The following is a 25278-nucleotide window of genomic DNA, read 5'->3' on the forward strand; positions in this document are numbered from 1 at the left end:
AAGGAAGAGTGAACCTGCAAGCCTGCAGCATGTGGTTTGGAGGATTAGGAATGTTGCGTCTGAACTGACCGAGTGAATTTCAGCTTACTTTAACCCTCATGCTTTCTTAGTTCAGATGTAAAAAACATTACATAGGAAGGTAACAGTTGGTGAATGAGTGTGGTAACAAGCGTGTCATATATGAAGAGAGACTGAAAGAACTGGGCATGTTTAGCCTTGAGAAGAGAAGACTGAGGGGAGATATGGTAGCACTCTTCAAGTACTTGAAAGGTTGTCACAGAGAAGAAGGCCAGGATCTCTTCTTGATCATCCCAGAGTGCAGGACACGGAATAATGGGCTCAAGTGACAGGAAGCCAGATTCCGGCTGAACATCAGGAAACACTTCCTGACTGTAAGAGCAATACGACAATGGAACCAATTATCTGGGGAGGTGGTGGGCTCTCCCACACTGGAGGCCTTCAAGATGAGGCTGGACAGCCATTTGTCAGGGATGCTCTGACTTGGATTCCTGCATTGAGCAGGGGGTTGGACTCGATGGCCTTGTAGGCCCCTTCCAACCCTACTATTCTATGATTCTATGATATATGCCAGATGTAGTTTGGCATGTGTAACTTTCATAAGAATCACTTGTAAATCTCACTGATAAGTGATACAGCTAACATATGCCAGTCATCCCTGGTTCTCCAGCTCAAGATACATTTTCAGAATGGTCATTACTGATGGATAGGTTATGCCTTCCTTCCACAAGACTGTGGGTAGCACTAGGGATGTACGAAAATCATTTACCTTTCGTGGATTATGCTGATGGTGGGGGGGGGAGGTGTTCCGTCCCTCCCCCCGGAGGTGGGGAGGCCAGGGGGGAGGGACGGAATCCTGGCCAGGGGGGAGGTGCTCCGTTCCTCCCCCTCGGAATCCTCCGTGGCCGGCTGTGCTCCGCGGCAGCTCCGCAGAGCAGCCGGCCAGGCCAGAGCCGTCCACAGACGGATTTCCGTCCGCAGAGGGCTCTGGGTAACCCCCCCCCACAAAAACCCGTGTACGCAAATGGTGGCTACGGCCGCCGCCATTTGCGTTCCTTCTTTTTGGCTGTCTTAATGTACGTAAATATTTACTTAGACTATGACGGCGAAAATAAGGGGAACGCAAATAGTGTAGCGGGCGCTATTTGCATTCCCCTTATTTTCGCCTTCCTAGTCTACGTAATTATTTATGTAGAGTAAGATGGCCCAAAATAAGGAACGCAAATGGTGGCCAGCCGTAGCCGTCGCCATTTGCGTACGCCTTTGTTTTTTTTTACCCAGACGTTTTAGGCTACGTAAAAACGTAGGTAGCGTAGGCGGCGGCAGCCGGTCGGAAGACCAGCCACCGCCGAAGGAGCCACCGCCGCCCGGAAGATCCGCCCCAGGTAAGTCTCGTCCCAGGGGGATCCGCAGGGGTGGCGGGGGGGTGGCAGGCCGTTCCGCCACAGATTTCGGGGGGCCGAATGCACTGGCATTCGGCCTCCCCGAGATCCGTGACAGAATTCTCTGCCATCCCTAGGTAGCACTGTACCTGATTAGTGTTGCAAATGTAAAAACAACAATTCATAAGTTGTTGACCCACTCCCACTCATCCTGCGGGTGATTGGGCAGTGTGGACCAGCATGCTGCATTGTGTACAACACTCAAGAGTGTCAGGAGTGTACAATACCTTTAAACAAACCTTGGGTTGTTGTGATGTGCGAACCAGCCCACTGTAAAATATGTATGACTTGTGTTTGAGTTATTTAGTAAGTAATACATGATTTGCCATTTTTTCATTCAACCCTCTGGTTTTCCACAGTATTGATTGTGCAGGTATTTTGAAACTCCGCAATTCAGACATAGAACTTCGTAAAGGGGAGACAGATATTGGAAGGAAAAATACAAGAGTGCGACTTGTATTTCGAGTACACATCCCTCAGCCTAGTGGAAAAGTCTTGTCCCTTCAAGCTGCTTCAATACCTGTTGAATGCTGTAAGTTTTTTCTCCATTTTTGGTCCCCCCTGATAAAATTACGCTTGCTAATAAGTCATATGGCAATAGAATAAAACTTGTGTCTTATAAAATTGAATTTCCAGATGAGGCTGTTCCCCTATTGCTGCTGCTCTGGGAGAACCTCTTTGTTGATCTTAATATATTGATCTGTAGCTGCTGTGAGTTTTTTGCCTTTTGTTTTAGTACATAAAGGGATTATTAGGTTAGATACAATACTTCGTTTGATTAAATATTGATATTTGTTAAAATTTATGTAAGCTTATTTTTCATGAATTTGGTAAGCTATTGGCAATAAGTATAAAACAATCAATTTGGATATTTTGTATTGATTTGTAATTAGCAAGTGCTTTGGGCTTCTGACTAAAAGGAAAAGCTGGGTATAAATGAAAATATTTGAATACACCAAATTTAAACTATCAACTATATTAAAACAAACTACAGTTTGAGACAAAATAAATATAGCCTGCATTTTAACATTTTACAAATCTTATACAAATCATGCTTTGAACTTAGTAGCATTGTTTTAGTTCGGGGTTTCATAGTCTCAATAGCCAAACTGGCCCCCTTAATGAGCAACCTCTACAATTCTAATTTGGTGTTTAATTTTCAAAGAAGGGGGATAGTGAACTGGAAACAGCTTTGGTAATAAATGATAAAGGAATGCAAGGAGTTATAAATGCTGCAGCTGATGTGTATTATGAGCCAAATTATTTGAAATAAAGGCCACAAAACATTATGCAGCTAGTCGGCTATAAAGCAGGTACTACATAATGTGAAATATCAATACTGCCATTAATGGGGTGGGGAGAAGATCTGATATGAATGCAGCATGTGTGTAATAATATGAAACACAGAGGTACAGGGAGGTTGTCTTGTACAAGTGCATGCTTTCCACACCTTGAGGAAGAAGTGAACAATGTGAGTGGTTATAAGCACCAATCAACAGTAAACATGTATAAGCCAATGTCATACTGGCCCTATACAAATCTATGGTGCAGCCACACTTGGAACCACTGTGTACAGTTCTGGGCACCACACCTAAAAAAAATATTGTAGACCTGGGAAAAGTGCAGAAAAGAGCAACTAAAATGATCAAGGGGCTGGAGCATCTCCCCTATGAGAGAAGGTTACAATAGCTGGGATTGTTTAGCTTGGAAAAAAGGAGGGTGAGGGGAGACATGATAGAGGTGTACAAAATTATGCATGGTGTGGATTTTTCTCCCTCTCTCACAATACTAGAACCCAGGGTCATCCTGTGAAGCTGATTGGTGGGAGGTTCAGGACAGATAAAAGGAAGTTCTTCTTCGCACAGCACACAGTTAAACTATGCAGTTTGCTACTACAGGATGTACTGATGGCCACCAATTTAGATGGCTTTAAAAGGGGGTTGGACAAATTTCTGAAGGAAAAAGGTGTCGCTGGCTACTGGTCCTGATGGCTATGCGCCACCTCCAGTACCTGAGGTAGTGAGCCTATGTACACCAGTAGCTGGGGAACATGGGTGGGAGGGTGCTGTTGTGCTCATGCCCTGCTTGAGGGTTCCTGGTCGACAGCTGGTTGGCCACTGTATGAACAAAATGCTGGGCTAGATGGATCCAGCAGGGCTCTTCTTATGATGTATATTCTGTTTGAAGTAGTAAATATAGGTCTTTTTATTGTCATAAATTCTTAGCTATAATTCCAGCATGCTTATGTATTTTTGTATATCTTTTTCACAAAGCTCAGAGATCAGCTCAAGAACTTCCTCAGATAGAGAAATACAGCATCAATAGTTGCTCAGTAAATGGAGGCCATGAAATGGTTGTTACGGGATTTAACTTCCTTCCAGAATCAAAAATAATATTTCTTGAAAAGGGGCAAGGTAAGTTAACCTGTTTCAGGCTGCAGAAAGGGTTTAGTTTTAGGACTGAAGTGAAACGACCAAAGGTTTATATGGTGTAACTAAGCATCTGTCCTCTCTTCCTCTTCAAGATAATTAATCCTGCTACCCTACACTGAAACACAAGTGTAGGGAGATGTCTGCTTCCTTTCTTCAATTCTTATGCATTCATGTGGGAAGTGTAGATACAGTATTATTAGCATCTTCTCCAGATACTTGTTGCCACTCTCTGTGTCTCTTGGTATTGGCAGAACTTCAGAATGGCGTTATGACTAGCGTAGAGCAATTCACGATGTTTGCACATGTTCAGGAAGCATTAGTTGTTTAGAATTAGTACAGAATCTTCCCACGCCGAAGAGCCATGTCACGTTGTTGTTGTTGTTGTTGTTGTTGTTGTTGTTGTTGTTAAGTCATGTCCGACTCTTCTTCACCCCATGGACCATAGCACGCCAGGCCTTCCTGTCCTCCGCTGTCTCCTGGAGTGTGCTCAAATTCATATTCATTGCATCGGTGATGCTATCTAGCCATCTCATCCTCTGCCATCCCCTTCTCCTTTTGCCTTCAATCTTTCCCAGCATCAGGGTCTTTTCCAGGGAGTGTTCTCTTCGCATTAGGTGGCCAAAATATTTGAGCTTCAGCTTCAGTATCTGTCCTTCCAATGAGCACTCAGGGTTGATTTCCTTTAGGATGGACTGATTTGACTTCCTTGCAGTCCAGGGGACTCGTAAGAGTCTTCTCCAGACCAGCACCACAGTTCGAAAGCATCAGTTCTTCGGCGCTCAGCCTTCCTTATAGTCCCCCTCTCACAGCCATACATTACTACTGGGAAAACCATAGCTTTGATTATATGGACCTTTTTTGGCAAGGTGATGACTCTGCTTCTTACTATGCTGTCTAGGTTTGCCAATTAGGGATGTACGAAAGTCACTTACCTTTTACGAAATTTGTTTCGCGGTGGGGGGGAGGCGCTCCGTCCCTTCCCCCCAAAATTCTGGTGGGGGGGAGGTGTCCCGTCCCTCCCCCCCGAAATTCTGGCCGGGGGGGAGGCGCCCTGTCCTCCCCCCCCCCCGAAATTCTGGCCGGGGGGGAAGTGCCCCGTCCCCCCCGCCACGAATCCTGGCCGGCTGGGTCTGCAAATGGCAGTGGCCGTAGCTGCCGCCGTTTGGGTCCCTGCAGTCAGCTGTGATAGGCTACGTAAATGTTTATGTAACCTATCACGGCTGAGTGAAAAAAAACAAAACAAAACCGCGCGTACGCAAATGGCGTACTCTATTGCCGTTCCCCTTATTTTCTATGCTATTGCGTTCCCCTTATTTTCGCCGTAGTCTACGTAAATGTTTACGTAGACTAGACGTGCCAAAATAAGGAACGCAAATGGTGGCGCCCATGGGCGCCGCCATTTGCGTACGCGTGGTTTTTTTCTTTTTCTTTTTCTTTTCACTCAGCCATGATACGCTACGTAAACATTTACGTAGCCTATCACGGTATTTTTTAAAAATCTAGCCGTGATAGGCTACGTAAATATTTACGTAGCCTATCACGTTTTGTTTTGTTTTTTAAACTTGGAAATGGCGGCGGCGGCAGCAGCTGGTTGGAAAACCGTCCGCCACCGCCGAGCCGCTGCCGCCGCCAGGGAGATTCACCCCAGGTAAGTCCCGTCCTGGGGGTGGCGGGGGGGGTGTGGCAGACCATTTCGCCACTGATTTCGGGGGGCCGAATGCGCTGGCATTTGGCCTCCCCGAGATTCGTGGCGAAATTCTCTGACATCCCTATTTGCTGTAGCTTTCCTCCCAAGGAGCAAGCGTCTTTTAATTTCATGGCTACATTTCATGGCTCCCTCTCATTATACTGCTTGCTTTTCATGCAAACTGTTCTGTAATTCCACCAGCCACTATTCTATGAATTAAACATTATGTGCCCCATGCCATACATCAACAATAATTCCCCTTCCCTATTCAAATTTCGCTTTGAACCCCACTTTCGCTATATTTATCTATTATATATTTATTTATTATATTTCTATACCACCCAATAGCTGAAGCCCTCTTGCCTTTCTGGAGTATTTGCTAGCAGTTAAACCCTACCCTGCTAGCCATCTTAAATCAAGACAATTTCACTTCAGCGAGAGAAGCCTTTTATGTTAAATGAAAATTACTATTGAGAATTGTACAGTCTATGTTTCGCCTGCCTTTATTACTTTTGAATAAACTGATACTTGAATTAAAACTTTTCTCTTGATAGATGGACGGCCCCAGTGGGAGGTAGAAGGAAAAATAATTAGAGAGAGGAGTCAAGAGGTGAGACTTCTTTTAAAACTGGGAAATTATGTTAGCTGGGGGAGGTTTTATATTGCAGTCCTGTAATTAGCTTGGCAAAAATTTGAGTGTATTGTGGAAAGCCATACATTAGCCAGTTTTCCTAGGACCAAGCTTTGAGGAAGGGCATTAGATCTGCATGTGCCAGTGGGTTCATGATTTTCTGGTGCATTCTGACTCCTCCTTACCCCCAACCTTCTAAGCAGTATTTCTCTGAGAGGTGGGAGGGCTCAGGCCTACCTGGAAGTCATAATCTCTGACATGAAGCTTTTCCTCCAGTGAGTGCTGTGATTACTTGGGGAGGTTTGTAGTTCAGTTCTACAGCACCTGCTTTGCATGCAAAGGTCCCAGGTTCAATTCCTGGCATTTCTAGGTAGGGTTGGGAAATATTCCTACATGAAACTCTGGGGAGCCGCTGCTAGTCAGTGATGACACTACTAAGGTAGATGGACCAATCATCTGCCTTGATATAAGGCAGCTTCCTAAGTTCCCTCCTATGAGGGGGGTGTGATGCCTGCTTCTTTCTTCTACTTCATATCTTTCAGAACTTGAGCTCTAGAACTGAAAGAGGCTTTCAAGCAATGGCCAATATTAGAAAGCTGTCTTTCCAAAATGTGGGGAAGGGAAGTTAAAAATGGAGATGAAATATTGAGTGGAAATGAGCATAGGGGCTTGAGATGTAAAAGGGCCAAAATGTTGAGGAATCTATGCCAGATTACTTTAGTGTGTGAAGAAGCTTATGTGGAAGAAAGTACACCTTACCTTTAATATGTAACTTTCTTCATTTTCATTCAGACTGCAATTGTTCTTGAAATTCCTCCATATCACAACAAAACAATTACAGCTGCTGTGCAAGTGCAGTTCTATGTTTGCAATGGCAAGAGGAAAAAAAGCCAGTCTCAGCGTTTTACTTACACTCCAGGTACATATCATCTTTGTTCTTTGTTTCAAATGACTATAGCATTTAAACTGTTTTTTGCAGTTTTTTGTACCTGACTCTTTTCTTTTTTTTTTACAATGAAATTTGTGCATGATCATTTAAAAAGTACTTAAATCTGCTTTTGAAGGTTTCCATAAAGCGGCAATTCTAGGTAGCTGCAATGAGTTGGAAGAAAAGTGATTTATATAGCCAGAGGTTTTCTGAATGCTTTAACTGCAGCTAAAAAGGCAAAACAGTTTTAAATAGAAAAATGGTTTACCTGTTTGGCTGGATGATACAGCTGCAGTAAAAACTTCCAGCTATCTCTGGCTACATGCATGCTTCTTGCTGTCCTGCACTGTGGATATCTGGGACTTTATTTTATGCAGAATAGATGTGAATATTAGTACAGTATTGTAGCCTATATAGAACTATTGTTCTCAGTCTCCTATTCTTATTTATGATGCACATCTTTCCTACTCAACATCATCTCTCACAATCCAGCATTACACAACTTACTTTGATGTATATACCTATGTATTGTTTTGAGTGAAACATTTTGGAATGTCTAAAACAGCAGTACACATACTTCTAAACTAACACTATCTTGGTATACACAGATAGACATACCAAAATTTGAAAGCAGTTTTTTTTTCCACCTTATCTATGTCTCTTGATGGCAAACTTGTCATATCTTATGGCATGATTTGTACAATTTGGGGCTGGTTCAAAAATCATTGTTCCTAAAGTGAATTTTGAGTTGGCATGCTGAAATGGTTCTCAGCTTTCTGCCTAAAATGCCTGTAAAACTGTATTTATTCTTCAAAAATTCTAATGCCTATAATGGGAAAAAACTTTGTCTGCGTAGCAGAAATCTACGTGGTCTTAAGAGTGAGCGAGCGTATTTTGCATCCCATTTGTCAACTAAGATTGGCTTCCAAAGAAGCTTACAATTAGAATCCTTACAATAGAATCAGGAGCTCACTTGGAACATGAGAATGCTGATGATAAGGAAATCTGATTGCGTCAATCAGGGCCTGAATAGGGACTATTGAATCTTAGTGCACTTTGTGGTTTGTAACGGTCACTTTATGAGAATGGAATGCTTGCTGCAGATCTACCTATTAAACTGGCTTTTCAGACTCGAAGCCTCCAGTTCCACTTACAGTATATGATGAAAATGGGTTGTAATCCACGAAAGCTCATGCTAATTTATTAAAATATATGCTATACTTAACCCTTGAACTTGTAAACAGAAGGCTAACACAGTTATACTGTAATAGCATTAGGGAGATATTTGAGGGGGGCAGAATCTTCTGGTCCCTGCAGCTGGTGATATTTTTCTAGGTTTTTGTACTTCTAACAGTATACTTAATTTTCATATAAATTATAATACAGATTATGCTTTGCATTCAGAAAGCCCCAAGATCAATCTCCAACATGTATATTTTAACAATTGACCTAGGGCAGTATGGCTGTGGACAGGGCTGACTACAGAGGGATATATATGACCTTCATCTGTGCATTTTAGTTGACTATTGTTTTTTATTATACAGTTGTACTGAAACAAGAGAACAGAGATGAAATGGATTTGTCTTCAGTTCCATCGTTGTCCCTTACTCGTTGTACAGGTGTTAAAGGGCTCCCTTCTCTCCAAACTCAGCTGCCTTCAGCAGATCCAGGGCTCTCACGTGATAGTTTACTTTCTACTTCACCCAGGAGCCTTGTATGCCCAGTTCAGCAAACATACACACCCATGGTGTCCTCAGCAGTATCCCAGTTGTCACACATCCAAGGTAGAAACGTTAGTCCAGGTGAAGAGCATCCTGTTTTGTCTCCAGCTGTAGTTCACCAGTCTTTTCAGGTAACATCAGCTTCTTCTGTGAGGCCTTCCTACCAGCCTATGCAATCTAATGTTATGTTTAATGGACAGTCTGGTCTTCCCATGAACTCTGCCTCTTCTAGCCAAGGATATGATGCAATTTCATTTCAGCAAGATGCAGCTGTACCTCCATTAATAAACCTTAGCTGCCAATCTCTACCACCAATGCCGTATCATTCATCAAATCCAGGTTCACTGTCAACTTCCGCTGCAACAGGAGGGCATCCTTCAACACACCCAGCTCATTCAAGACAATCATCGCCTCATCTGCAATCAATGGGGTACCACTGTTCAAATCCTCAGCAAAATTCTGTCTCTTCTGCAATAACTCAGTCCCTTGGACACCCTTCCACACATTTGCAGCAAGTCACTTACCATTCTTCAAATCCAGGTAACACTTCATCACCATCCCCCAAATCTTCTCATTCTTTGGTCCAATCACCACGATCTGGGCCATCTTCTCCACAGTTGCAGCCTATGCCTTACCAGTCTCCTAGCTCAGGACCTGCCTCATCTCCTCCTCCAACTACTGTTAGTCACTCTGGACAACAGTCCCCACAGGCACATAGCCCAGGTTTGGGAGGAATTGCTGCAGCTTCATCCCTGATGCAACATAACATATGTGATACATCTCCATTTTCATCAGAGGGGTCAGCTGTTAATGTTAAACCTGAACCTGAAGATCGAGAGTTGAATTTTCAGACAATGGGACTGCAAGACATCACCTTAGATGATGGTAAGTGATGTTACTTTGGGGGCGTAAGTTTAAATGGCTTACTGCTTTCAGAAGAACAGTGTAATAAAAGATTGCATTTGGAGACCTTGATCCAAGCACCGCACACATGGCACTTCAAATTGTCATGGGGTTTCCCATTCTCTGCAGCATTGGGGAAAACCACAAATGCAACTGGGAAATGGGTGCTTGGGTCTGTGCTTGGTGTTCATGAAAGTCCTTGCCTGCTCAGTCCTTGCCTGCTGGTGTGCTCATCTGCACAAAGTGTCATAGTGTGCACAAAGACGGTCAGCTATATCTTGGTAAGCTAATGTTTATTTTAGTGTTTTAAGTTTACATAAACAAAGAATAGATTATTTTAGTACTTAAGGCTTGATAGTATGGCATGTGTTCAGACTTGGTAACATGATAGCAAGTTTTCAAAATGCATCTTCAAATATGCCTTTGTATCATACTCTGGGTACAAATCGTGGTAGCTGGAGAAAGCACTGCTTGGCACTGTATACTTTGTTTTGTGAATAGATGAGGCAGGTGGTGCTTTCCTCTGCAAGATGCAGAACATGGGTGTCATCTGTCGTATACACCAGTTGAAATGATGATTTTGAATAATGACTTCTTGAAGTTATAGAAGAACACTAAAGTCAAAATGTTTTTGACAACACAGTTATTCTAAAATCTGGCAATCTATGCTATGGCTGTAATTGCTCAGTTTATCTAGTTAACTAGCACTGTCCAAACTTTAAACTGTATATTCAGACAAATCCAAATGTGTTGAAACAGTTAATGCATATGGCCTATGCCTAATCAGTGAAAAGCATCTCATTAGAAGGGACTGCTGCTGCTTTCATAATCCTGTGCTGTTCCTTTATATAGTTCTTGGGTCTAAAAATTACCATGCTGAGTAACTCTTGGTTCTCAGAAGCATACATTTTAGGGATTCTCTGTTTCTTTTTGATAAGCTGTAGAAAGAAACTGCTTCAGGGTTATCAGGATAGTGTAGTTGGGGAATGGAATTATGCACACCATAAAATGTAGCAGAGATGGAGCAAAAGAAAGGAATTCAGTAGGAACAACACACACACCTACCTGCTTACCAACATGGGGGGAAAAGAATGTGAGTTGGGTGGCTTAGGCTGCTCTTTGGGGCCATTTCCAGGTACATCATGCAAGATTACTTCAATTTTCTGCACTAAATAACAGTTTAGGTTCAAGATTTTTAGAACTCAGGTAATGAGTCTACTTACATGCTGTTTCCAAAAGTCTGTGGTGCAGTGGCATTGGATTTAGTTTATTTTAAAATGCAAATTCCAATTTATAGTAGTTTTACAGTGAATCCCCAGATATTTATAGGATTTAACCCACTTGGTTTGTGAATCAGTACACCTTGAATGCTACTAAAAGTGACCATCTGAGTGTACAGTAACAATTTCACGTTATCAGCATATGGTGGAACAGGCAATTTAAAATTAATAATAGATAAGGAAAGAATTGATGAAGCTCCTAAATACTTATTAAGTCTAGACAATTTTTTCAACTTGCTGAATGAATGAAGAGCTGGGTGGCAGCAGCTTCAGATGCATGCACTGACAAGGATGCTCAACTTTCCAGCAAACATACACATGCAGTTGCTTCTATAAATGTTCAACTGACTGAAATAATTAAACCCGTCTGCTATTACTCCTAAAACCTGATATAAAGGAATCTAAATAATAGAATGAATAGCACAGTTACATAGATTTTTAAAAGTTGACAAATGTTTGAGATTTTTTATGTAAAATCATCCCTTTTTGGTATTGTAGCAGTAATTTATGTGATCTTTGTTAACCCGAGGTTGCGTTAAGCTTGAGTTTATGTTCAGTATCTGATTATAATGACCTTTTGGTAATCTTCTTTCATTTCTTTATCTGTTGTATCTCCCCTTACATAAAGCTATGGATTAGAAAGCCACGTAATAGGGCTGTGCATTTATTCTAGAGCAAAGCTAGGTCTCAGTTGGATTTCTCTGCAGAATAGGAGTCTGCTTTGGATCTAGTCCGTGAGCACACAATGAGGACTTAATTCACTTTCCCTACTAGCAGAATTCTCCTTATCTCTGACACAGTTTGCATGATTAAATAACCCATAGTTTGTTAACCTTGGGTTATTTGAGAGCACACAAAAGAGAGCATGCTGGCTTCCACCCACTTCTGCCTTGCAAAATGACCCAGGGATGCCCTGTTCCTGGGTTGTTCTCTTTGACATCTGAACCTGGAAGTCTGGGTTGTTGAGGGAGAAACAACCCAGAGTTTTAACCCAAGAACAAACCATGGATTAGAACTCTGGTTTGTTTCTCTCTCAGCAATCCAGAGTGGAAGTGGGCAAGTGGTTGAGAGACATTTTATTTATTTATTTCTATACTGCCCAATAGCCGACGCTCCCTGGGTGGTTCACAAAAATTAAAACCAAACGGCGCACAATAAAACAATTTAAAATATATAGAACATTAAAACCACAATATAACAATACATCCACAATAAAACCTAGCAGCAGTGCAGGAATTTAAAATACAGATTTAAAAAAGCAAAGCTAAAAGTCTAGAAAGCTAAAATGCTAAAGTGCCTGGGGAAAATAAAAAGGTCTTCACCTGGCGCTGAAAGGAATACAATGTAGGTGCCAGGCGAACCTCACTAGGGAGCTCATTCCATAGCCGGGTTTTTTATTATTATTGCATGTGTGCTCCCAAACAACTCAAGGTTAACATGGTTGTTTAATCATGCAAACCTCTATAATTCTGGCATGCTCATGCACAAGTCTGAATGTTCTAGGGAGCAAGCAGGAGTCAGTGAGCTTCTGTCCCTGCTCATGAGGCTGGCTGGCATTGAAGTTCATATACCATAGGTTGAAGTAGGTATTCTTCTCAGTTCTTGCCTTCCGCTTTAGTTAATTAGCATTTCTTGATAAAGAGTTAGTGGGGTAGATGCTGTGGCCGGTCCTAAGGCTGGCTGTATGGTGTATGGCACAGGGAGTGAGTTTCAAGAGGTGCACTAGCTGTGGCAGATAGATGCAATTGGCCAATCTATGGCAGGGGTCCCCAGTGCCATGGTGCCCACAGGGTCCTCCAGTGGCACCCATGAAGCTCTTCATTCCCTGCCTCCTTCAAAACTATTTTTAATTATTAAAAAATCCTTGAAAAATGTTAGGGCACCAAGTTCTCCTTCCTGTTCCTGAACCTGCCACAGATCAAGTATTAGGTGGGCAGGCAGAGAAGGAAAGAGTTGCTTCCTGGCCCAGCCCAATCTTCCGCCCACACTGATGTTTTGCGCACACGCTCTCTCTCTGTCTTTGTCCGTCCATCCGTCTGTCCCTCCCTCTCTCTCTCTCTCTCTCTCTCTCTCTGCTCCCAGCCTCTCTATTTCTCTCCCCCAATCCCTTTCCTACTATTTCTCTCCCTTCCCTGTCCCTAGCCACCGTTTTTCTTTCCCTTTCTAGCCTCCAGCCTCACTCTTTCTCTTCCCTCTACCTCTTTGCCTTGCTATTTCCCCTACCTTCCCAACCTCTAGCCTCGTTATTTCTCTCCCCCCACCTCTTCACCTTGCTTTTTGTCCCCCTCCTAGCCTCTAGCCTTACTCTTTCTCTTGCTATTTCCCCCTCCCTCCCAGTCCCTAGCCTTGCTCTTTCTTTCCCTCTTATGCCTTTATCTCGCTATTTCTTCCTCCCAGCCCTTAGCATTGCTCTTTTTCTCTCCCTTCCCAGCCCCTTCTCTCTTTCTTTACACGCACATGTCCGTACACACGCACGCGCGCACACACAGACACACTGTCTTCCGGGGTAGGGGCTCTGATGGCAGAGGAGGTGGTAGGAGTGCCACATTGGGAACAGAGTGGCTGATCCTGGGGTCTAGGTAGGGAAAACCTTTCCTTTCAGGGCTGGGAGCACTTCAGCACTTTACCAGTTTCCCATGGAGAGGCTGTTAGCTATCTTAACTGTAGGCATGGCATTCGAGGTTGACCACTAGCAGCTGGACTGGGGAGACTCACTCATCTTCTGCTAGTTTCTATGAGAAAACTGACAGATACTCTCACATTTATTCTGACATTCCATAGGGTGATTTGGCCCAACCAGCCACCCCCACCCCATATTGCATGAATAACTAGGCATAGCCAGACTCTTAGGCCCTGGGCTTCTCACTACTGATCTGGGCTCCAAACCCTTCCAGGCCACTTCTAATCAGATTTTGACTGTAAACTATAGAGCCCACTGCCATGTTGGGGCTGGGCCCTGACAAATTCTCAAATGTGCCCATGGATCCAACAGGGTTGGAGACTCCCTGCTCTGTGGCTTTTCTACTTGGAAGAGTCTTTCTTTGGACAAATGTGCCTCCTTAGGATTTATAGAAAGCAAACCCCTTGCAATAGAACTACCTGGATTTGCACCTTCCTTAGGATAGAGAGCTAGGTGCTGCCAAATCCCATGCAGTGATCTCCTGGTGACTACCTGGACCATACTCCAGTAGTTCAGGACATTACTGCTGTATTCCTGAGAGCGGATACCATACATCTTCCCAGAAAGTCCAGAAGTGGATTGTCAGAGAACTTGCTTGTGCTATAAGATGACAAAACTTTCCCTGTGCATGCTTATTCCATGAATGCCCCAGGCTTCCCTGTAAGGTGTAGCAAGCCAACACTGGAAGTTTACAGCAGGCTGTGGTACATGCTCATTGGGGAGACTCAGCTGGAAGCTTCCAGGAAAGGCATCTGGTCAGGCTCCAAAATGTGGGAATGCAGAGACACCAAAAAGAAAGTCTGCTTACCTGTAACTTGTGTTCTCAGAGGATGCACTGTGCAATTGCTTATATGCCATTCACCTTCCTTGCGTTAGCAGGCTGGATTCTCTAGTGTATTCTAACTGCTTTGGCAGCTATGGAGACACTGTACAGAGAGAAGCCATTGCTGGAGTGAGCAAATTTCAGTTCCTTAGTTGGTGCTGCTGCAAAGGACATATATTGATCTGTAGTGTTAGGTGTGGAGCCTGTTGCAGGGTCTCTCTTCATTCCATGGACCCGGTGGGGCGTTAAGAAAAAGGAGTCTGCTCCCATCTCCATTTCAAAACAGCCAGAACCTGAATATAAGCCTGCCCTCAATGAGGGGGTGACATGTGAACTATTCCTTCTAATGAGACGTTGTGTAGGACATTGTCCTACTGATTGGTGTTGAGATGACTTGAAGACATTTTGCATCTTGTAATTGGAGAATCTTGGTTTTAAAGGGTCTAGATCTATAGTGTACAAAGTTGATTGGTAAAAGAAATGGGGCGCTTTGTTAGTGTAGCACTTTTGTATAGTGCATTAGAGGCTTGTATAATAATACGAGACAATGTAAACTTAGTTTAGCTTTTAATTTTGAAGCTAATAGTATATTAGGAGGTCCCTGGCAGTTTGTCATGGTGCTTTGAAGATTGCTGATTTTTCAAAGCAGCAGCATCTACATGTGAAATAGCTATTTTCCACACATCCTCTTGATAACAAATGCGCTGAGTTGCAGAGGCTTCTCTGCAGCAGTACAGAATAGGACAAGTTAATTATATCCTGGCATGCTGCTATAGTGAAAACTGACATGCTACCACTTACTGGTTGTGTGCAACAAAGACGCAGCTAAATATATTGTCACAACATCACCACAGCTGTTAGGGTTTGTATGTAGATGTAGGCGCAGAATGCAAGAGGAAACATAGGCTATATTAGGACTTCAGCGTTCCTTGAGGTTTACTAGTAATCTTGATTAACTAAGTCCTTTTTTTTTTTGCATCTGTGAGTTTGTTTACCCAAAAAGCACAACTAATCGGTTTTATCTTTATAAAGCAAGACAATATCAGCAGTATTTTAATACTGCAAATTAGGTGTACAGCAGTATTCTGGCCATGTTTATGCAGAAAGAAGTGCAACTGTGGTGGACTTCCAAGTAAGAGTGTTTACAACTTTAATCACCGATTTGATTCAGCATATTGTACTTCAACTAATAAGTGAAGAGAAAGAACAAAACACAGAAGGTTGACCCTTGTAACCTTAGTGTCTCCTGTATATTACTCATTTAGAAAACAATCCTGTGTACTGTAAGTGAGGATCAAAGTAAATTCAACTGACTTCAGTTGCCTCTGTGCTTATGCTGGGGATGGTGTCCATAACCCTATGTGGCCTTCAAAGTGTACGTGTGAGATCAGATCTGCATTTTGTGTCCTCACTCCCCCCCCCCCCTTTGCTATGTTGTGCCTGCCCTGGTCTGATGTGTGAGATTTATACAGTACAAATTCAAGGTGTGCAGGTTAGGCCTGTGCATCTTAGGCTGTACACGTGTATACAGGCCACTATGGAAACCTGAAATGCACAAACATCAGGCATGGTTGGATGGCATGTTCTCGGTCTTCCACTGTGCATGCGTTATTAATATCAACCTAGAAATTATATGTTTCCTGTCCATCTTGTGCATCCTAAATCACTTTTTGCTTTCATTATGCTTTTAAAATAAAAGCTTCTTAATTTTGGCTCACTGCTTACTTTCCTAAAGGTGAGTGCATATTCACTAAAGGAGGAGTTTACAATGCTGAAGATTTGGATGTTCTTAAATGAGAAAGAACAGGGTTTTTTAAAAGATTTTTTGTCAGCGTTACATATATTGAAAGGGCTGGAAAGTATTCCTGTACGGATTTCATTTATTCTACAAATTTGTAAGTCTTACTTCGTGGCTCACAATAAAATTACTGTAAAGGGAGCATACATAAAGTATACCTCAAAATCTGGTTTAAAATATCTGCATGTAATATAAATACACATATGAAAATCTATACATAGACGTATAGAATTGAATCCAGGGCCCTCCTACTGAATGTGTTAATCTGCTTTTCTTTGTTAAAGAACCAGCAATGGATAAAACATTGCCACTTAGATATCACAAACATTTTAAGAGATGCACATGGTTATATCGTGTATATATTAATATGCAAATCATATGTATTAGACTGCCAGCCAATCAGCATGGACATCTTTCCAAATCATGGAGAACCTCCCTTTGCTTGTTTTTGTTTTTTTGCTTGGGTGTGTGGTGTGGCTGCATGTTTTGCCTGCGTGTGTGTTTCCCTGAGCATCACCAGTTTGCCATCTGTGAAACTGGTATTTTGTTGTGCTTTCAGGGCAAATATGTAATTTGGCATTTGTGGCTCAGACCCCATCTCTGCCTTGTACTCAGTTTCTTGGCCAAGTTACTTATCTATGAGCCCTATCAGTTTGCCTTCTGTGAAATGAATGTTGGAACAGAAAATGGCAGGATTCAAAAGAATGCTTTTGTGTTTTAGAATTCAGAATTCATGTATTTAATCTGTAAAGCCTGAAGTGAGGGCATGGATAGCCAGAATAGCAGTATTCTGTTTCTCTACTTACAAGTAGCAGAGCAGCAGCAATGTACAGGAAGGAAAGAGTGCAACAATGGCAAGAGGAGGTGGTAGGGAGAGAACTTTGAAGGGGAGAAGTCAAAGCACACAGAGGAAGAGGTGAGCAATTGCCCATTGCAAAGCTATCCTTAAGTGTGGCCTACAGTTACCAGTGATTGGCTAGTCATTGTGTGTTTGAGCTTGCTATATGCTGTTGGTGAAAGTGGATGTAAAGAATTCATATATGCCATGTATAAGCCTTCCCCAACCTGGCGCCCTTCAGATGTGTTAGACTGCAACTCCCACAATTCCCAGCCACTCTGGCCAATGGCCATGCTGGCTGGGAATTATGGGAGTTGCACTCCAACACATCTGGAGGGCACCAGGTTGGGGAAGGCTGCCATATATTGTATGGCATCAAGTGTCTCATCGGCAGCTATTAAGAGTCTTGGCATTTTCTGGTCTTGCTGAACGCCATAGAAAAGCATTGTTTAAATCAGGGGTAGGCAACCTGGTGCCCTTCAGATGTTTTGGACTACAACTCCCATAACCACTGACAATTGACCATTTGGGCTGGGGCTGATGGGAATTGTAGTCCAAACAAATCTGGAGGGTGCTAGCTTTCCTACTCCTGGCTTAAACCGATTTAAGGTGTGTTTAAATGTTAGGAAAAACTACCTGAAACTAATACAGCTTAATAGCTGGGCGGAAATGTTCGCTGATAAATGCAATACAGTAATTTTATCCATTTTTGGATTAACATTGACCTTTGAAGCTCTGTTGTAATTCCATGGGGATAGAAGTTGTGAATGGAGAACATAATTTCAATATTGGAGACTTTTACAAGGAGGTATCATAAGCTCCTAACAAAGGCATTTAATCCCAGAAGAATATGTATCTTATTCATTTATTATTTGTTGCATTTATATGTTGCCTTTTATCCAAGGAGGCCAAGGCAGCATACGTGATCCTCCTCCTTTCCATTTTATCCTCAAAACAACCCTGTGAGGTAGGTTAGGCTCAGTAACTGGCCCAGAGACCCAGTGAGCTCCGTGGCCAAGTGGGGACTTGAACCTGGGTCTCCAGTGTCACATTCCAACCCCGTAACCACTGCACCGTACTGGCTCTCATGTGATTAGTAATGGTACAGTGGAACTCCTAAGAGCTTGGGTGTAGGGCATTTCCATGCTGAATCAGGAGTAGGCCCTGCCCCAGCGTCATGTCTCCGGCTTCCAACATCCATTCTGCCATGCATACATTGGGGTTCCTTTACAAACAACCCCACTCAACATAGACATGCCATACACACCCAAGTAACCTGTGACTAGAACTAAATTAGTTAATTTCTCTGTTTGCATTTCACTTGGGAACACTCTTGGCTGTTTAGAGCAGGGGTAGGCAGAAGGTAGATCTCCAGATTTTTGGGACTTCAACTGCTAGAAGCCTCTGCCAGCATGGCCAATGGTCAGGAATGCTGGGAGTTGGAAGTCTGGAGATCTACTTTCTGCCTATCCCTGATTTTTAGAGTGTTGGTTACATTAGAATCCAGATGTGGCTGGTGCATTTATTTTCTGTGTTCTTAATTCAGAAGTAATGTAACCAAAAAGTCTTGTGTTGGCATTTTATCTAGGTTTCCTCCCCAAAACATTGGCTTTCTGAAATGTAAATTATTCTGTGCTCAGCTCTGTTTCGCTTTAATATGTTAACATTTAAATATGAATACCGCAATTGCTTGACTTTGTTCCCTTTTCACTAGAACATCTGTGATTTTTTTCAGTCCAGAAATTAGCCATTTCTAATTGATTACATACATGCGCACAACAGCCCAACTATTGTATGATTCAGTTGTGTTTGCAGAGAGGTTCTACAGTTTGAAAGCAAGTTTGTGTAGCTTGCCAATATACTTCAACTTCAAAGATCAAAAGGCAAAGCAGATCGTTCCAGCAACTTTATCAAATGTCACTTGCCACCTGTTGTGCTTAACAGCTATACTGCCCCAAAATAATTTCCAAATGGTCAGCAGGTAATCAAGTAGTCTGTAATTCCAAGTTCTCAAGCTACATGTAAACAGGATTCCCATTTTACTTTTCTTCCTCTCAAAGCCTCTGTCTCTGGAATATCTTGTATAAAATACATGCAGCCTAGAAGTTTATGAAATTGAGGATACTTCTATAAAGAGAACAAGAAATAAAACACTATAATGGAGTTATAACAATGAGTTCTTCCTAACTGATGCTTCTATCAGTACAATATTTATCAGATAAACTGTCGCCACATTCTGTTGCAGTGAACACTGGGCCCTCCTTTGCAATAACTATTCTAATGATCCATTCAGAAATAAGGCCATTGATATAAATTGTACTTACTTCCTAGTAAGAGTATCTGTAGGACTGCAGCCAACTTTGTGTGATGTGTGTGTGTGTGTGTGTGTGTGTGTTTTCCCCTGGGTACCTTGAAACAGATTAGCTTGCCAGCACTAGTTGCTGTAAAAATATTGAGACAATGCAAGAGGGATGTAACCCTTCCAGATCAGACTGAAAGTGAACAGTGGTGCTCCGGAATCTGTCGCATACATGTTTTAGAGGCAGATCATATTAGCAATACAGCATTTTCCCTAATGATTTATCCTATGACTTGATACTAGCCATATCTTTCCTTATTTTTGGCATCATTCAATGTAAAGGTTTGTAAAATACAAATTTAATCCAATTATTTGAAGAGCCAACTGAAAACACCATAGTGATTTATATAGGACTTCAGCACCTCTAGTGTCATTCATCCAAAATTTATTCTATATATCTATCTTACAAGTCAAACACGAACTCTGAATTGCTTTGGGCAGGGTTGGGCAACAGGATTGGGCCTGCGTCAGTGGTGGCAAAGCAATCAGTGGTTTGCTGTGAATGTCAGTGGTGGAATGCAACAGACTGAAAGGGGCCAAATGTAGCTTTAAAACAAGTTACATTTGCCCCCTTTTAGCCTCTGTTGTGTCACGCCTATGAAATTTGGCAGCAAACGGCCAGTTCCTTTGCCAGTGCCACGATGCCTGGGTGCCCAGGCAGGTCCGGGGTGATGTTGGAAATTGGCCCCTGGGCCCCATAAAGTTGCCCACCCCTGTTTTAAGGGCATTTACTATGGTCATCAAGATGAGTAAGGGATCAGAACAAAACATTTGAAGAAGTGGAGAAAATTAGCTCCCCAACTTGAGTACATGCAACAAAGTGGAGGTGGGGAACATGTAAACCCAGTCTGCACACTGAAACGTCTATGTGCTGGTTGTGAGAGCTTGGGATGTCCCTACCTGTTGGCTAAACTGCTAAGATGTTAAGAAATGTGTTAGTATGTTTAAACTGATCATTTAAATGAACTCTAGGCCTAGAGACCAGATGGAGTATTGAAGGGGAAGGATGTGTAAGTAGGCCTATTGAAATAAATGGGACTTAAGTTAGTCATAACTAACATAAGTACTATTGATTTCAATGGACCTTCTCTAATGGATCCAACTCACTAAGCATAATCTAAATCTCACAGCTGGAGGGCAGAAGCAATCTAATTCCATATATATAAATATATATATATGCGTGCACGTGCGCACAAATGGACCCAACTTTGCATGGGCTGGAATTGCCCTTAGTTTGATACAGAGAAGCCTTCAAGCAGACTTACACAGCTGTCACAGTTGGACCCATTGTGCCTGGCCCAGCATAGTGAAGGCATGCCTGTTGGCACACCTAGACATGGTTCCTGCGATGGTCCACCCCTATAGCCCACTGAGGGAAGGGTCTGTCCACTCCATCCCCTTAGATGGACCTGCCCCTATAACTTGGCCTAATAATCTTCCCTGGCTTCAAACTGTGCTTGTTATTTTTTCATACTTCAACATGGGTTTCTTTTTCAATATTTGGTGCTTGTTTTTTAAAAAAATGTCAAAAGCACGAATGTTATATGGTTAAAATCTGCTCACTGCAGTGCTGAATCAGGATGAGAGATTTGGTTGAAATTGATCAAATGGTATTGAAGCAGTATATCTTTACAAATGTTGATAGGCTGCCATTTTGTTTCAAGATGGGGGACAAAATTTTCACTATGCCTAAAACCATCCCAGATAGAGGTAGAACAAATCCTGAAAGTTTCATAACAATCGAATGTATGGTTTTCGAGTCAATTGTTGCCTTGTTTGGGCTGTTCATCAAAAATTTAACAGTTAACGAGCAGCTGCAGCTGTTGACTTGTACAGCAATTGTACTCAATAGCTTGCAGCACATCCAAGGGCAACATATCATTTGTAATTCGGTGGTATTGCAGGCTGAGACTATTCTATTTCTGTACTAAGGCATCAAAACCAGCATGAAAAATGCATAGTAAAACTTGAAATAAAGAATAAATTTGCAAAATATATACAATCTGATGTCACTTATCAATAGATTGACTTGTTAACTAATCAGCTTGTAATTTCAGAATGTGACAGTCATTCTCTGAAGCAAAGTGCGTTATTAGCTTTACACAAGGCCTTCAGTTATGACTGAAAGAACTGCATTTTGACTGGTTTGAATGTGTTTTGACAAAATCTTTCATGTTATATGCTTAGTACTTTAAAAATTCCTCAGTGCTTTATAATTAAAGTTTGTAGGCTCTTAAACATTTTATTTTCCGCTAAACTGGCTTCATCCATACTCCCCAAACTATTTCCTAGCCTGGCAGATTTGGCACAGGCTGCAGAGTTTAGGGATGCTTCCAGATGATCGGCTCCTAGCACTAACAATCAAAGGACACTGTGCAGCATCTTTCCCCCCTTAATGGTTTTTTTGTGGTAAGAAAAGGCAGAAGAAGCAGTGAGAAAACACAGGAGGGTTACAAATGGAAGGTGACATCATCTGGACCTCCATAAAATTCCCTGTTTGAGGCATGGTCGCTGCACAATAAAAGCCTGATCTAGAAATACCCTAGGGCTAAGGAAAGAACAAATACTGACACACTCAGCCAATTCGTGGCAACTATGGTTGGTAGAGAGTGCAGAATGCTGTCCACACCCATTTTGTGCATCTAAATTTATGTGGAGACACTTGCTCCTCTTTTATAATAGAATAAGTTCCAGTGATATATATGTATACTGGTTTTCAGAGCAAAGCCAAACACATGATGAAGCAGAGTGTAGGGAAGAGTAAGTGCTGAAAGGGAGAAGGGTTGGAGGGCAGGAGTGGGGATAATGGAGGAGAAGAGGAGACTGTCTGCTTACCTCCCTCCTGCCTGTAGATTTTCACAGGCACTTAATAGTAATATATACATTTGTGTGATTTTATCCCTGCAAGGAGGTGAACATTAACTGCAAAAATGAAAACAACACTGATAGAATACATAGCAGTAAAACAGGGGAACCTTCTAAAATTAAAGAGCAGACTTAATATGTAAAAGCTTTGCAGAACAGCATAGTTTTTACCAGGTGACTAAAGGCCAAGGGAGCCAACTTGACCTACTAGGAAAGAGAGTTCCATAACCAGGGTGCTGCTAAACAGAAGGGTCTGTCTTGGGTCCCCATCAGCTTCACCTCTCCAGGAAGTGGGACACATAACAGGGCCTCAGATAAAGAACTTGGGTTCCTAGCAGGTTCATACAAGAGGAGGTGGTCTCTTAGATACCCTGGCCCCAAGGCACTTGGGGTTTTAAAACATCCAAAATTTAAAATCAAGTCGTTGCTATGTAATTACAGTGAGCATCTCCAAGACATCCTCTGTGTATGGGCATGTTGTGAGTCTCAGCTGAGAAATAACATACCTCTGCAGGAAGATTTTAAAAGTGGAGATTTTTAGCTAACATGGAAGCAGAATAAGAAATAATTAGCTCATGGTCCAGTAGAAAAGGCCAGGCATAAGGAACTAAGAAGAGAAACAGATCTGTACTAAATCCTGATCTTGGCATATTTAGACCTGGCACTCTTAAGATCTTGAAGCTCTCAGTCCCTTGAGGGTTTTTTGAAGGCACCTCACAGCAGTGGCAGGCTCTTCCTATTAAGTATTGCCAAAATCACTATGCTTGGAGTCAGTGACAAGTAGACAGAATGGAAGAGCTTTTAGGGTAGGGAATGTAGTAACGTGCTGCAGCTGAGAAATCCAGTGAAGCCCAAGTGTACCTTAGACTGCTGGAGTGTTGTCTATATCTTTTTTGAGAGGTCAGCAGTGCCCAGAATGTCCTACTGTGTGGTCCTCCTCATCTGATGGCTATTGCCTCATGACATCGGGCGTTGCAGCTGGAGAGAGGATTGCCACCTCTTCAGAGCTCAGCTGTGTATTTATTTTACGCAGTGAATAGAATGAGGGTAAGCTAAAACAAAAAGCTAGCAAGTGCAAAACACATTGTGGGGCTGCCTCTAAACTGCAAGTTAGTGTAAAGTACAGCAGCTATATTGCTAACCGAAACTGAGAATATAGATCACAGCTCTCACAGTGAGGCGGGGTGGTAATCACACATAGAGCTTTGTCAGCTGTAGCACCCCAACCTTGGGATGCTCATTTGGCACTGAGTCTATTTTTATTTTTGGCATCAGGTGGAAACCTCTGTTTAATGCTGTTTTTATCATAAAATGACTGCTCTTGTTTTACTGATTTCTTGTTGATTTTGGGGGGTAAGGTACTCTGGGAGCCCTGTAGTTTGAGGAGTGGGGTAAACTGTCTTAAATTCTACTGTAGTCTGCCAAAAAAGGTGTGTTCTCCAGCTCCTCTAGGATATTTAGAAACCTAGTTTCACTGTGCGTGTTTAAAAGCCTTGTATCTTAGGGATCATTAAGCCTGAAGAGTTGTAACTTCATTTAATATGACATGGTATAAGTATCGACCTATATGGAGAGCTCTAGAATGTGCTGCTGAGAAAATATTTATGAAAACTATAAAAATACATTAATCCTTTCCCTCTCTTCCACTTTAGTGAATGAAATAATAGGAAGAGACATGTCGCAGATCTCCGTGTCCCATGGAGCAGGCGTAGCCATCCATTCTCCACATACATGCTCTGCATCTTTGGAGGCAGGAATATCGGATGGAGTTTAGCAGCAACTAAGGTTATGACTTAAGTGATCCAGAAAACTTCGCACTTTTCTCTGAATAATGCTTCATCCCCTCTTTAGATGTACTGTGCTTTCGACTTTGTGGCCTTGATGATCTGGAACAGTGGATCCTTGCAGAGCTGTTCTGGGAGAATGGGAAGGGGTTACACGTCTAATTTAGGGACAGAGCAGACTGATTTTCGCTTTTTAGGATGCTGTAAAAATTCTTTGTAAAAATGGACACAAAGAAACGGCACAAGCTACTTTAACCTTGAAAAAAATACCAATGAGCTTTGCTTGTTTTGTGCATTTAATAGAATTCTTTTATATTAAGTGCTTAATTGTATGGAGAAATTTAGTTTTGCTCTCAATATGCACAGTAATGAATGTGGGGAGTTTTTTAAGAAATACACATCTTCATATGCTGCTTTTCCTTAGAAGAGATATTAGGATTGTAATATACATTTGTATACCTTTGGGCGGGAGGTCTTTTTGAAGAGCCTTTAAGCTTATATTGTTTAAAAGAGAACTTTTTTATAATGAAATCTTCCAGAGGCACAAATGTACCTGTCATCTTAAGCCAATGCCTTTGGAAGTCTTGTGTATAGAAGATTATTAGCATTTTCTTTGGATTTTTAGGAAGCAAAGCCAAATGTCGGTCTGTGTCTTTCATGCATTGAAACCTTTGGTAGTCTGCAAAGAGACCATTCCACCATGGAAATATTGGGATAGAAATGACATTCCAAAATCTATCTTTTATAACTTTATACCCCATGCTAGCACGGGCCCCTTTTAACAGAAGCAGCTTTACTTGTTCAGAACAATTTCTATGAATGCTCATTTTTAAGATGGCAATTAAGATTTTTGGATATATAAAAAAGCCATACTTTATAAGGAGACCTTTTGGTCAGAACTGTTTTAAGCAAGGGTTATCCCCACTGTCTTGAAATCTCTCAGCTAGGTTTTTTTCTGTTAGGTAAATCTGATTTATATCTCTTGTTACTAAAATTAGCTTCTAAAATATGTTATGGCATTGTAGCACTTCTGTTCACAGGAGTTCATCCTCTAAGACGGGTGGGTAACTTGTGGCCCTCCAGATCTTT

The 25278-nt window shown here is 42.1% G+C and overlaps 1 protein-coding gene across 2 annotated transcripts in view; it reads left to right on the top strand.

Annotated features, from left to right (window-relative positions):
• The window catches only part of NFATC3 (nuclear factor of activated T cells 3), a 76896-nt gene that overhangs the window by 48912 nt on the left and 2706 nt on the right, over positions 1-25278 (top strand). Inside the window, exons 5-10 of one of the 2 annotated variants that reach the window (XM_084812010.1) lie at positions 1820-1992; positions 3734-3874; positions 6134-6189; positions 7003-7129; positions 8683-17390; positions 17526-24151. In XM_084812010.1, the coding sequence (XP_084668136.1) occupies positions 1820-1992; positions 3734-3874; positions 6134-6189; positions 7003-7129; positions 8683-9752 (1567 nt within the window). In that variant the 3' untranslated portion in view covers positions 9753-17390; positions 17526-24151. Of the gene's footprint in view, positions 1-1819; positions 1993-3733; positions 3875-6133; positions 6190-7002; positions 7130-8682; positions 17391-17525; positions 25222-25278 lie in introns of those variants that run through there. The other variant, XM_084812009.1, reaches the window with a different exon arrangement.

This window comes from Heloderma suspectum, chromosome 8 (assembly GCF_057233095.1).
Source record: "Heloderma suspectum isolate Gila_16-S chromosome 8, 16-S_ref, whole genome shotgun sequence".
Taxonomy (NCBI): domain Eukaryota; kingdom Metazoa; phylum Chordata; class Lepidosauria; order Squamata; family Helodermatidae; genus Heloderma; species Heloderma suspectum.